Source organism: Numenius arquata, chromosome 26 (assembly GCF_964106895.1).
Source record: "Numenius arquata chromosome 26, bNumArq3.hap1.1, whole genome shotgun sequence".
NCBI classification, from domain to species: Eukaryota; Metazoa; Chordata; class Aves; order Charadriiformes; family Scolopacidae; genus Numenius; species Numenius arquata.
Window position 1 is genome coordinate 2,680,922 of NC_133601.1, and position 13,916 is coordinate 2,694,837.

General features: G+C 49.1%; 1 protein-coding gene across 1 annotated transcript in view; it reads right to left on the bottom strand.

The window, feature by feature from the left end:
• LOXL2 (lysyl oxidase like 2) overlaps positions 1 to 13,674 on the bottom strand; it is a 61,397-nt gene extending 47,723 nt beyond the window's left edge. Inside the window, exons 1-2 of the mRNA XM_074164125.1 lie at positions 13,493 to 13,674; positions 1,492 to 1,921 (exon numbers count right to left, since the gene is read on the bottom strand). Coding sequence (XP_074020226.1) covers positions 1,492 to 1,852 — 361 coding nt within the window. The 5' untranslated portion in view covers positions 1,853 to 1,921; positions 13,493 to 13,674. The remainder of the gene's footprint in view (positions 1 to 1,491; positions 1,922 to 13,492) is intronic.
• Between the last annotated feature and the right edge of the window lie 242 nt (positions 13,675 to 13,916).

Below are 13,916 nucleotides of genomic sequence, written 5' to 3' on the forward strand. Positions count from 1 at the left end.
AAATCCACAGCTTGGGACAACATTCAAGGTTTCGCATTTCAGGCAAGTCGCTGTTAAGGCCTCCCCTTGCTCTTTTACGGGCCAGTTTATAGGTGTGAGCGCTAACGAGCGGCGCTAAGTAACAGACACACAACACGTTTATCCCCACTGCGGTGGAAATAATCTGTCTGCGGGTTACATCAACAGCCTGCCAGGCTGTAGTGTTTGCAGAAAAAATTCTCCATAGATCAACATTTCACAGAATCACAGAATGCTATGGTGTTGGAAGGGACCTCTGGAGATCACCCAGTCCAACCTCTTGCTGGAGCAGGTCCTACAGAAAGGTGTCCAGGCAGGGTTTGAATGTCTCCAGAGAAGGAGACCTCACCACGTCTCTGGGCAGCCTCTTCCAGGGCTCTGCCACCCTCACAGCAAAGAAGTTCCTCCTCATGTTTAGGTGGAACTTCTTGTGTTCCAGTTTGTGCCCGTTCCCTCTTGGCACCACTGGAAAAAGACTGACCCCATCCTCCTGACACCCACCCTTTCAGTATTTATAGGCATTGATCAGATCCCCCCTCAGTCTGCTCTTCTCCAGACTAAAAAGGCCTAAGTCCCTCAGCCTTTCCTCATCAGAGAGATGCTCCAGTCCCTTGATCATCTTTGTAGCCCTCTGCTGTCCCCTCTCCAGCAGTTCCCTGTCCTTCTGGAACTGGGGAGCCCAGAACTGGTCCCAGTGCTCCAGATGGGGCCTCCCCAGGGCAGAGCAGAGGGGCAGGATGACCTCCCTCCACCTGCTGGTCACACTCTTCCTGATGCCCCCCCAGGATGCCACTGGCCTTCTTGGCCACTAGGGCCCATTGCTGGCTCATGGGCATCCTGTTGTCCCCCAGGACTCCCAGGTCTTTTTCCTCAGAGCTGCTCTCCAGCAGGTCACCCCCAACCTGTCCTGGTGGGGGGGTTATTCCTCCCCAGGTGCAGCACCCTACACTTGCCCTGGTTGAATTTCATCAGGAATTTCATCATCATTTGAATTCCATCAACATTTAACTAACAGCACATCAAAACACAACAATTAAATCTTCTGGGTTATATAATATTACGGAGCTTTTCTCTCTCGAGCATTAGGGTTTTAAGAATCCATTGCTGTAACACACAAACACGCACCTTTCGAAGTCTTTGTTGAGCACGTATTTGGGAATGAGGTGCAATAAGGTGCAATCTGCAATTGCCCACACATCCCTGGAGGGGTTCAAGGCCAGGTTGGAGGGGGCTTGGAGCAACCTGGTCTGGTGGGAGGTGTCCCTGCCTAGGGCAGGGGGTGGCACTGGGTGGGCTTTAAGGTCTCTTCCAACCTGAACCATTCTGTGATTAAAGAGGAAGCTACTCACCAGGAAGCTATTGCAGTTACATTTGCAGGAAATATCACTACATCTTAAATTTGATCGACAGGTCAGTAATTATTGGGGGTTGGAGAGGCAGCGGGACAATTCCACTGCTCCGGAGTTCCCTTACCTTCCCCTTTTCCATATTTCGAGCTGGGTAGCCACGACACCGCCTCCACGTAGCCCAGCTCCCTGCAGACCACATGGGCAGCGTGGATGGAGAAGTCATCATCGCAGACCGTGCCCCACTCGCCGTTGTAAAACACCTCCACTCTGCCTTCGTTGTGTTTTCTCTTCTGCCCTGCGAGCCGCAGCTGGATTTTGGGAACGTTCGCCGGCCTCTGGGGGGGCTGGTACACTTGGGGGGGTGGCTCAGGGTAACCGGGGAGGTAGGGCCAGTGTTCGTACTGGGCAAGGCCCGTAGGGCTCAGGGAGATGAAGAACAGCATGAAGAAACAGTGGTTATGGGTAAAACCCAGGAATCTTTCCATTTTCGGTGCCCACAGTTCTCAGAGCCAAGTCCTCTGCCAGTCAGTGCAGGTGGGTACCGCGGGGCCGTCCTGAAAGGAAAAGAAACTTTGAATGAGGTTTGGTAACAACACGGACTTTATCTCTCTTGCTTCAGCTGGGGAGAAAGCTGCAGAAAAGACGATGTACAATGTCGACTGTGAAAACTAAAGTCAAGTAAATTCTTTCTTGGGTGGTAGAAGAACAAGCTGATGCTCCCCCCCCCCATGAAAACCATTTCTAAGTTTTCAGCCAACTTGCTAATTAGTTTTAGCTGGAAAAATACCTTTTCCAGGGCAAAATTCTACAGGTCACAAGCGCTAACAGTGGATTTTCCTATTTCTCTGTAAATTCGGTGGGTCTTGCAAGGTACAGCCAACCTGGGTTAAACCCTACCAGGACAGAACTGAACCATTTTTCTCCTGCACCTCCTTCAATACAGAAGCCAAACCCATCACTTACACAGTGGAAAATCAGAAGGGTAATGAAACGTATTTATAGGTATTTATATGGAAGTCTGTTTTCCCACTATGATGACAGAAGACTTATTTCTGTCACTGCACGTCCGGTTTCACCTGTAGAGAATCAACAAATGCCACTGCACCCAGACACTGTGCAGAAGTAGCCTTGGCTAACCTCCTCTATCCCATGGAACCCTGGCTAATGGGCTCCAGCTTTTGGTTGCCAAGTCTGGATCGGGACTTATTTGTCATACAAGTGCCACAGCCTTAAATAAGCTGGGCATTTAAGGGATGAACCAGCAACTTTTGGACTCACGAGAGGGATTTCAGCCAGATGCTGTGCAGAGTTTAAATCCTGGTCCTTTTCTCCCAGCCTTCCCTCAGGCACCCGGCACATGGCGCGGTCAAACAGCGCACGTGGGGGTCGGTGGTTGAATAGTTTCCAAATGAAGCAATGCCAGAGAGTAGTGGGAAAAAAAAAAACCTCCCCAGCCCTTTAGAGCTCCGTTATTTCCTGGCAACCACCAAAGGGGAGGGAGAAGGGGAAAGACTTGGCTCCAAAACCAGATGTCTAGAAGCTAAAATCCTCCAGTGTTTTTGCTAGGTCTTAGCTATCCCTAAAAAACGACCAAAAGATCACATACTCGTATGAAGACGCAGCCAAACACGTTAACCAGCCTTTCAAGCTGCTTAATGAGGAGATGTATCCCGTCCCAGGCAATTAGCCTGGAATTCAAGAGACATCAGTTTAAATCTCAGCTTTGCGGGCCCCGGAGATGCTGGGAGGGCTGGAGCCCCTCTGCTGGGAGGACAGGCTGAGAGAGTTGGGGGGGTTCAGCCTGGAGAAGAGAAGGCTCCGGGGAGACCTTGGAGCCCCTTCCAGTCCCTCAAGGGGCTCCAGGAAAGCTGGGGAGGGACTCTTGATGAGGGAGGGGAGCCCTAGGAGGAGGGGGAAGGGTTTGACACTGAAAGAGGGGAGATGGAGCTGAGATGTGGGGAAGAAGTTCTTTGCTGTGAGGGTGGTGAGAGCCTGGCCCAGGTTGCCCAGAGAAGCTGTGGCTGCCCCATCCCTGGAGGGGTTCAAGGCCAGGTTGGAGGGGGCTTGGAGCAACCTGCTCTGGTAGGAGGTGTCCCTGCCCAGGGCAGGGGGGGAAGAACGGGTGGTCTTTAAGGTCCCTTCCAACCCAAACCATTCGGTGAGTCTCTGATTCTGTGTGACCTCAGGCAGGTTGCTTCCAGGGCCGTGCCTCAGTTTCCCCTTGTGTTAGACTGGGCTGGTGATCACGCGCTTCCTACTGAAGCACTTTGAGACCTGGGGATGAAAGGCATTTGGCCAAGGAATAGACAAATGAAGTTGAAAGCATGTGGTTTACAAGTCCAGCACTGAACATCAGGGAAGGAAACGGGAAAAGCAAGAGGAGACTTTACAATGGGTCTAATGAAACCAGGGAGAGGGGGGAACACACGGCAAAAAATTCTTGGAAAATAAACATTTGGTTTCCAGGAGCCACATACTTTCACATTAGTCTCACAAGATTGAGATTTGTAAATTTTCATCAGTCATTCAGAGAAATACTGCTATGCAAACAAGGTATTTTTTCCTTTTTTTTTTTTTTTTTTGCAGTTCGGGAGGTGAGGTTGAAAGACGGGAATAAAGTAAAGCCCTGCCCCACGTCAGAGAGAGTCGGAAGGGAAGAGAAGAAGGAAACACAACTGCTTTCCCAAGGCTGCTCCCCTCCAGCAGGGAACAAAGGGGATTTCCCAAAGCAAAGGCAGCGGAGGGGGCAGGATACATGTGTTCTGTGCAAATAAAAGGCTCCTGAGTCAGGGCACATCAGCCGGAGTCAGACGCGCCTGAATTCAATACCTACCAGCGCCTGATTTCAAAACAAACCTCTTAACAACGTTTTTCATGGATACAAGATGGTTTTTAGCCCAGAGGATAAACACATGGGCAGAGCAATTGTCAGGAACAGCATAAAAAGATTTGACTAACCCCCTTAAGTCAGATCGTAAGGGAGAAGAGTAACATGTGTTAGTTATAAGTAACAAAAATACCGAAAGGGGGGGGCCTGACTTCAAGCCTAGTGGTCTTCCGAAAAATCTGGTTTTCAGTTCTAATCTTCTCTAAACATCTGTTTTGACCTACTTGGTTTTTATGTGGCTGTTGTTCCTTGCTACTGCATGAATTGCCTCCGGGAACACTCATCAAAAACTAAGCCGGACCAAAAAAAAAAATAATCTCCCTCCAAAAAACTAAGATGAGGGGTAGCGGGACCCTGACTGAGCTGAAAGCTACAGATTGGGTTCCTAAAGGAGTCATTACAGCATTCCCATGGCTGTCCCACACACACAGCGCTCTGTTTATAGAATCATAAAATCATTCAGGTTGGAAAAGACCCTTGGGATCATCGAGTCCAACCATCAACCCTACTCTACAAAGTTCTCCCCTACACCATATCCCCCAACACCACATCTAAACGACTCTTAAACACATTCAGGGATAGAATCATAGAATGGTTAGAGTTGGAAGGGACCTTAAAGATCATCGAGCTCCAGCCCCCCTGCCCTGGGCAGGGACACCCCCCACCAGACCACGTTGCTCCAAGCCCCATCCAGCCTGGCCCTGAACACTTCCAGGGATGGGGCAGCCACAACTTCCCTGGGCAACCTGGGCCAGGCTCTCACCACCCTCACAGGAAAGAATTTCCTCCTGGTATCTAATCTAAATCTCCCCTCTTCCAATTTAAAACCCTTACCCCTTGTCCTGTCACTACATTTCCTGACAAAGAGCCCCTCACCAGCTCTCCTGTAGGCTCCCTTCAGATATTGGAAGGCTGCTATAAGGTCTCCCTGGAGCTTTCTCTTCTCCAGGCTCTTAACCAGGATGGTGACTTCTATATCGCTGGGACCTCCTGAAGCCTCTGGATGCTCTTGCAGAGCAGCAGACGGCCACACGAAGGCTATTTGAGGTGACAAAGGCAGATAACGCCTGGTGAGCAGCCTTACGGTCAAGTCCTGAGGGACCTCTATCTCTCACGAAGATTAGAAGGCACGTCAGTGGAATTAACAGGATATGCCAAATTCCCCTCTAGGTTACAGTTTTGGTTCACAATACTGCAGAAACCTCAAATAGTGAACTCAATAAGGATGTTTTACAGGAGAAAAGGATGGACAAACAGCGCGGAATCACAGAATCACATGGGGTCGGAAGGGACCTCTGGAGATCACCCAGTCCAACCCCCTGCCAAAGCCCGTCCACCCAGAGCAGGTCCCACAGGAACTTGTCCTGGCGGGGTTTGAATGTCTCCAGAGAAGGAGACTCCACCACCTCCCTGGGCAGCCTCTTCCAGGGCTCTGCCACCCTCACAGGAAAGAAGTTCCTCCTCATGTTTAGGTGGAACTTCTTATGTTCAAGTTTGTGTCCTTTTCCTCTTGTCCGGTCACTGGGCACCACTGGAAAAAGACTGGCCCCATCCTCCTGACACCCACCCTTTCAGTATTTATAGGTGTTGGTCAGATCCCCCCTCAGTCTGCTCTTCTCCAGACTAAAAAGACCCAAGTCCCTCAGCCTTTTCAGGAAACAGCAGGTCAGCGTGTTTCACGCGTCCCCCTGTGCCAAGGCAAACAAGGAGCAGCTCCACAGCAGGTTAATGGGGGTCTTTGGCGACCAGAGGCCAAGGAACAGCTAAAATCTGCTCAACACCAGTTTCCAGGGCTGCTTTCTATTCAAACCAAAGCTCTTGAGTCATTTCACTGAAGGACTTGAGCCAAAAGACACAACAGTTTGGGGAAACCATTCCGAGGCGGGATGTAATCGTTACCAGCTGAGAGCGGTACTCCCTGAAGCGTTAATTAATAAAGCAGACAGACCCCTACGAGATGCCAGAGCCCTTCAAAAAGGCACAGCACTGGGAGACCTCATGGTCCGTGAGCAGCCGGGGCATGGCGGGGGGAGAGAGGGTAGGGGGGGTGTGTCACAACAGACTTCCAGGTTACTTTAATTGATACCAAGATTAGTCAGGGAGATACTAATTTAATTTATAGTAAATACAGTAGGTGTTATTTTCACTCTTGGCTGAGTCAGGTGCCCCAAGCCTCCAAAATGCAACTGCAGGGGGGTTTGCTTTTGTTCCCCAAAAGTTTAGAGACTTAGGAGTCAGGCAAGACTAAGGAAAAACACCGTTTACCATAGAACTGAAAAAAAAAACCTGGTGAAAGGGGGAAAAGGTTGTCCGTGAGCCCCCTGCACCACAGCGGGAAGCGTGACCAGCAAAAGGGAATTTTAACAAGCCTGTATGAACACGATCCCAAACCTCCGCTGAGGAAAATAACTCCGGGCACACACATTTTGTGCTCAGGTCGTAGAGCATCGTCTCTCATCTTTGTCTGGATCCTGCAAGGACCAGGAGTACCAAGGAAAGGTGCTGGAAAACCATTCTGAAATCTCCCTTCTCATGCAATTCCACCTGTGGAAGCGAATCCTGGAGGAATTCTCCCCAAGATGAGAAGAGCAGCGATGCCACACGCTTCGGGAGACAGCGCTGCAGTGTGTACCAGCAACCACAGCCCGCTCTCCCTTCGGGTCACACTACCGCCCGCTGCAAAATAGTTATAAATTCAAGCATCAAGAGACAAAGCCTTCACAGTGCTTGCATCGCCCCAGGAATAAAACCTCCCAGCCCCAGAGGTCTTGTTTATTGAGGTGCTTCAGAGAAACTATTCAGCCCAAGTCACGGCGTCAGGAAAAGCAGAATCCAGCGGAATTTGAACACGGGCATATTTTTAGTATTTCCACAAGAAACAGCAGCCCAGGTACAATGGGGAAATTTCAGGAGCCCCAGTGTGACCAGCAGCGTCCATGGAAGCCACTCAGCACTGCAGTACCCAAAAGGGCTCAGGGCTTTCTGCTTCCTGTCAACACGGTTTGGGGGAAAAACAGGGAATTATGGCACCAGAGAAGCTTGGACATCTTCTGGCAGAGACATCCATTCACACCATCCAGGGCAGTTTTTATTGGGAGGCAAAGACAAGCAGTAACCAGTAACCAGACCAGTACAGGACTGGTCTGGAGGGTTGATGAAGCAGCACAGAAAATTTTACACCGATTCCTTCACTCCACAGCACAACAGGCACACGAGTCCTGGGTTTATTCTTCCCTGGCTCCCCCCTGAAATCTCTCTCCTTACCTCTAAGGCAGTTGTATCGCATCGATATCAAAACTATCACTGCTCTTCAGTGAGGATGCTGAGGATTCAGCGAGACTCAAGAGCATTTACATAGGGCAGTATCAGATAGGAGCCGACTCCACACGTACATTCACGGTGGCATCGTTATAAGCCACAATAACAAAATTTAATAAGGGAAATAAATTTAAGTAAACCCCACTCCTCTGCTGCCGCAACCAAGATTTGGATGCATTTTTCCCCCCAAGTCTCAAAGAAAGCTGCACAGGCTGAACTCCCTTAGAACAAATCTAGGCTTGGATTTGCGGGACGTTTGGGTTGTGCTGGCTATTCCCTTTATTGTGGGGCTCCTTCTTCCCCTCACATCCTCCCTTTAACAGCCTCCAGACTTATTAATAATGATGTAATCCTTAAAGTATATATTTTGGTCTCCCCATTCAAAGGAATCCAAGACACAAGATTAAAAACCTATTGAATCAAGTCGGTGGAGAAGCCAGGAAAATACTCCAGGACTCCTGGCTCCCCATCCTGTACTTCAGGCTGTAAGACGATTCTCCGTCACCGCATTAACGTGTAATTTAAGGCTTTAAGGCATGCTCCTGTGAGCTGCTGACTCAGCCCTTTTCAGGACACCAGTCTTAAGTCTTGAAGGAAGCAGATGGAACAAGGGCCTAAAGGGAAACGTGCAACAGTTTAACTTCAAAATAATATAGAGCTTTTACTTCTCCAGAGAATTCACCAAGTGAAACTAATAGGCTGTTCATCTTCCCAAACCAAAAGCTTGCTCCTACCAGTAAGAATCATAGAATCATAGAATGGTTAGAGTTGGAAGGGACTTTAAAGATCATCGAGTTCCAACCCCCTTTTTTAATTTCACCAAATCATCCAAACAACAGATCAGCTCCGACAAAACCAGAGGCACCAGCTTTCCTGCTCCCATCCTCATCCAGACAACAAAAGGAAAAGCCTGGAATGGTTGATTCGTGCCGGGAGATCCAGCAACGCTCCGTTGGGCTTGGCATCCATTGGGAGGAAGAGGCAATTAGCGCTGTAACCACTGCTGGCACGCCTGGGGCTCGGCCAGGAGCACCAAACACTTGGTAGTCAGCCACTTGAAACGGTACCGCCCCAATCGCACGCCCTGGGTTATCCAATTCCATGCCCTGTCACCCAAAGCACATTCCTCGGGCACCCTCGTGGCCATGGGGCAGGATTTCCCACCGCCGCTGGAGCCGTTCTCCAGCCAACACAAGGGCAAGTCACACTGGGCCCCTCTCCAGTACTATTAAAGTGAATAGAAACGCGACCGCTCGCTTGGGTGAGAGCTTGGCTACGTTCTCCTGCTGTTCCAAGAGACTCAGCCCTGCTGCGGGCACTATGGTCAATGCTTCCGTAGATTAAATCCCCATTGATTGTAACCACAGAATCAAAGAATGGTTTGGGTTGGAAGGGACCTTAAAGACCATCTCATCCCACCCCCTGCCCTGGGCAGGGACACCTCCCACCAGACCAAGTTGCTCCAAGCCCCCTCCAACCTGGCCTTGAACCCCTCCAGGGATGGGGCAGCCACAGCTTCTCGGGGCAACCTGGGCCAGGCTCTCACCACCCTCACACCAAAGAACTTCTTCCCCACATCTCAGCTCCATCTCCCCTCTTTCAGTGTCAAACCCTTCCCCCTCCTCCTAGGGCTCCCCTCCCTCATCAAGAGTCCCTCCCCAGCTTTCCTGGAGCCCCTTGAGGGACTGGAAGGGGCTCCAAGGTCTCCCCGGAGCCTTCTCTTCTCCAGGCTGAACCCCCCCAACTCTCTCAGGCTGTCCTCCCAGCAGAGGGGCTCCAGCCCTCCCAGCATCTCCGGGGCCTCCTCTGGCCCCGCTCCAACAGCTCCGTGTCCTTCTGCTGTTGGTGGCCCCAGAGCTGGAGGCTGCACTGGAGCAGGGGGGTCTCCCCAGAGCGGAGCAGAGGGGCAGAATCCCCCCCCTTGCCCTGCTGGCCGCACTGCTGGGGATGCAGCCCTGGATGCTGTTGAGGTACAGTGTTCTGGGGCTGGGATGGGCTCCTCAGGGCTGAGATGCCATCCCGCTACACCTGATGGGCCACCAAGCCCCTTCTGGTGTCACTACCCAGCTGCTTTGAGGAGAGGCAGCACCGTCCAAGGCAATCCAAAGAGTGTGCTGAAGGTGGAAGTGGAATGTCTAAAGGAAGCCAAAACACTGCTGGGGACATCTCAACCAAAAACTAAATGGTTTTTTTTCAGTAAAATGTTGTATAGGATTGGAGGCAGAGCCCAGAACAAGCAGGATGGCAGAGATCATTTCAGGATAGCTTTTTGATGTGTTACAAAGCCAGAGACTCTTCAAGCCAGAAGGATGTTGATATTTTCCACTAGTGATCACTCCAAGGAACACGTTTCCTCTGGATTTCTCTTCACAGTTGAGGAGAAAAGAACCAAAGCCATTTGCTCACCCCTTTCACTCGGGCTCCTGGAGCTCTCGGATTAGCGTAGGGCTTTCGTAAGTCACTCTAAAGAGCTGTTGCTGCTCAGGAACCACAACCTGCTACCCAGGAGCCAAAAGCTACTTTAAGAAAGCAAGTGTCACATTATTGCAAACCGGCCAAGGGCAACCAGCAGCAAATTCAACACTTGTTCACATCAGGGAAGTGACCAAATGCAATTTGCTGCTTCTAGTCTGTCGGGATGCTGCAGGGACAGAGAGCAAAGTCCCAGTGTGTCCTCCCACAGCCACTAAAACTCACAGAATCTGAAACTACAGACTTGCCATGACTTTACCAACCACAAGATCTCACTCAAGAGAGAAACAACATTATTTAATAACTACTAAAGAACCTTCTGGCCTCTGCTTCACGTCCAACCGTACCTATTCACATGCTCACTTTTTTTTTTCCCCTCCTAAAAAGCTTCCTACCTGGAACAGAAAAGAGTTTGGAGGGTTTGCCGGCTGATGAGGCTTAACTCCAACAGACAGCACCTTGAACGGACAGCAAAAAGAGATGTCTATAGCCCAGGAACGTATATTACTTGTCATCGCTTGCTATTGAAGCTAGACAGGAGGAGAGAAAGTCTGCTGGACAAACACACTAATTAGGGGAGTAAGGAAGAAAAGGCACTTATGCTTGTGTTGTCTTTTAAAAGACAGCTACAAGTCTAACAACAGAACAGTCAGTGTTTGTGGAAGTTGCCCAACCAAAGCCCTTGGCATCGTTATCTGATGAGGTCTATGAGATCCAAATGTTTAGAATTACGCTGCTTTCCCAAGTTGCACGGACACAACAACTTTTGCAGGGCAAATCACCCAGATCTGTGGTCACGAATGGGCTCAGCTGAGCGCTTCTTACAGCTCCCAAATCCAGGCTGTGTGGCCTCTTCTCACATCTACTTCTTCAGCTGAAGCAATTCACATTTGCCTTCAGCTTTAGCCCCGTGACGCATTCTTAGAAGGCAAAAAAAGCTTGCCTGGGGATCAGATGGACACATGCAGCATCTTCTCTCCATGTCCCAGCTGCAACTCAAATATGCTTCATTTGGGGAAGTTCTTTATTTTCTTTCTCTCTTTCCTTTGCCTGATATCGGAGAATGAAGACGAATAGAGATGTGAATCATGACAACGCTCGGGCTCCTGGCCAGCACCAGCTGCCTGTTCCACAGACCTTGTGCTGCACTCTTAATAGGAAACAGAACTTATTCCCAAATATACTTCCAAGACAATTGAAGAGAAAAAGTGATTTTTTAGAACCTAGGAGTATAAATTCTTTAATTTGCAGCTAGTGAACGTGATTACAAAGGCCAAGAAATCCATTTGTGCTCAGTAAAACCAGCAGCGGCAACAAGAGCTACAGGATTCAACTTCTTTTTTCATGGAACACAATTAGTTCATGACGTACACAATTAGTCCACGAATAAAGACCCTACAAGAGGTAACACAGCCAACACACACACTCAGGGGGACTTTTCCCCCCTCAATGTGTGTATTTGCAGACATTCATAATAAACGTGTAACTGCACACACACACACCCCCCAGATGCTCCGAGAGCATCTCACAAAGTGTTTTGCAAACCAACTGACTGGTTGATCTCCTAAATCCTTCCATCCACTGGAGCTGCCATCTCTAAGAAAGGGCATCGCTGTGTTTTTAAACAGCACCAAGAACGTTGTGAAGCAGTTCGGGAGGAGGAAGAATAAAAGGTTAAAATAAACTTAAAAATAAGAACCAGAGAGAACAGAAGGGAAGTCAGCCATAGAGTAAGGTAAAGACAATGAACTTGGGAGTCAAACTATTGAAAAATACCCCCAAACATTACTAAGCACATATTTTGGGGTCTCTGCTTAACTCGCAAAAGGATAGCACTTTCAGCAAATTCACTGCTTCCCTATTAAATCACCCTGCTGAAGACAAAGGCATCATCCTCTACTACATCACCAACGCCCCCCTCAACCTCAGTGGCTTTGCCAAGCTGCTAAAACTTCCTTGAAGGTTTTTCTGAAGACCTCATCTGTCCACTCCTGCCCCACACTGGATGTGACTGGAGAGCAGACAGGCTCAGAGTCAGAGCTGTCCTGAGCCCCATCACCACCTGGCTGAGGTATCAAACTTCATATTGTAACCCATTTTTGGGGGTGCTTTCCAACATCGTCCTGCCCTTAGAACTAAGGCGCCGTGAAATTCCTTCCTGCAGCCCAAGGAGCCCAACAAGCCCCCAGCACTCCACGCTGAAGATGTGGCTTCTCCCTATAAAGCTTAATACTTTGCTAGTAGTTCATGCTAATATTTCATTTCATGTTTTCTAACTGCTCTCTAGCTTCCGACCAAGGAAATTCCACCACTGTGGGTGGTTCAATGCAGATGAAATGAAACTGGCAGGTAGGAACCCTAAAGCAATTCTTTTCAGCCCGACTCAGTACAAATTTGAAAGCCCTGCGATGTCAGCTTTATGAGCTGATTAGAGAGATGCTAAATAGTTTTCCTGTTACGCTCCCAGCCAGCTAAACTAGGATCTTTCTCTACAGTCTTCTAAACTAGCTTGGGCTTTAGATAAATTTTTTCCACCCCCACACGCTATCATCTGTTTAAATTAAACATCAAAAATTAATCTAAAAGGCAGCAGAGTTATTTGTGCAAGTGCTGAGGAGTCAGAACTCAAACTGGGCTAAATTCATTCCAGTGAGAAACATCCCGAGTTTCTGCACTGCAACTTTTCCCAGGTGGGTACCTCTGGCAGATCCCGGATTCATCCTCAAAAACGACTAATTGCTCCGTGATAAAACAGCCTGAAGAAAGTTGCTGCAGGGCTGAGGGCAGCTTTGCACGGGGCTGGGAATGCCAAGCAATGACAGCAGAAAAGTTTCTTAACTAAGGACATAAACGTGGCTTTTTTTTTTTTCCACCTTCTGCCAATGAGAAACATCTGCACTGAAGCCTTTTCCCCTGAAAGAGCACAGTTATTCAGAGAAGAGAGAATTTAAACCGCTTCTGAAGTTTAGCTGGTAACATTTACACAATGCTGAAGGCATGTACTGTAGCCTTCTGGTCTGAATCGAGCACATTTTACTAATATTACAGAATATGCATTGCCTGAACTTGTAAACAGTTTGCAACGTGTCTTTTTTATTTCATCTCTGCGCGCCTGGGAGCAAGGAAGGGGAGAAAGTCTTTAACTTGGTCACAACATATTTGCAAAGTGACACCGAATATTCCAGTCCTGCCAAATCCAAGTCTCAGGGGACAGGGATTAGAAGAAACCTCTACCTTCTTCCCCCCAGCCCATTATGTCCAAACATCATACTTTGTTATAACAAAGTGATGGGAGAGAAAGAAAATACCTTCAAAGAGAGAAGGCAAGAAGTGAACTCAGCCCCGAAGCAAGAGAGGGTTAGAAATGTTTAAACTAATTAATCAGCCCCTTCATCTCTAGCAATAAAGCCACTGTTGTGGCTCGTAGCCTGGGCGAGATGGCGTTTACCTTGGAGTTAGTGGTAGGCTGTGCTGGGGGGGACCTCTGGCTTGTCGCGCTTCATGGAAGTTCTTTCTTCTGGGCTGAGCGGTCCCCTCTGCGCTGGAAAAAGTATCCTGCAGCCAGAGAAATACGCTGCGAGAAGCTGCTGCTTGCTGGCAAATTTCACTAGACTTAGGCAAGCAAACCCCTCCCCAGACCCAGCCCCTTCAGCCTCAGCTCAGGGTGATATCATGGGCTTGTCTTGTAATCCGAGCAGAAGGGCTGCAAAGAGAGAAAAAATAGGAGGGGGGGGGAGCGAAATCTAGCCAGAGTTGCGGGGAAGGAGGTGGATTTGGAAGAGGAATGCTTTTCTCGGGACGTTCCTAGAGAACAAGTATTGAGAATGGCATCAACAGCAGCGTATTGATATAATACAGTGGGGCGAGAGCGG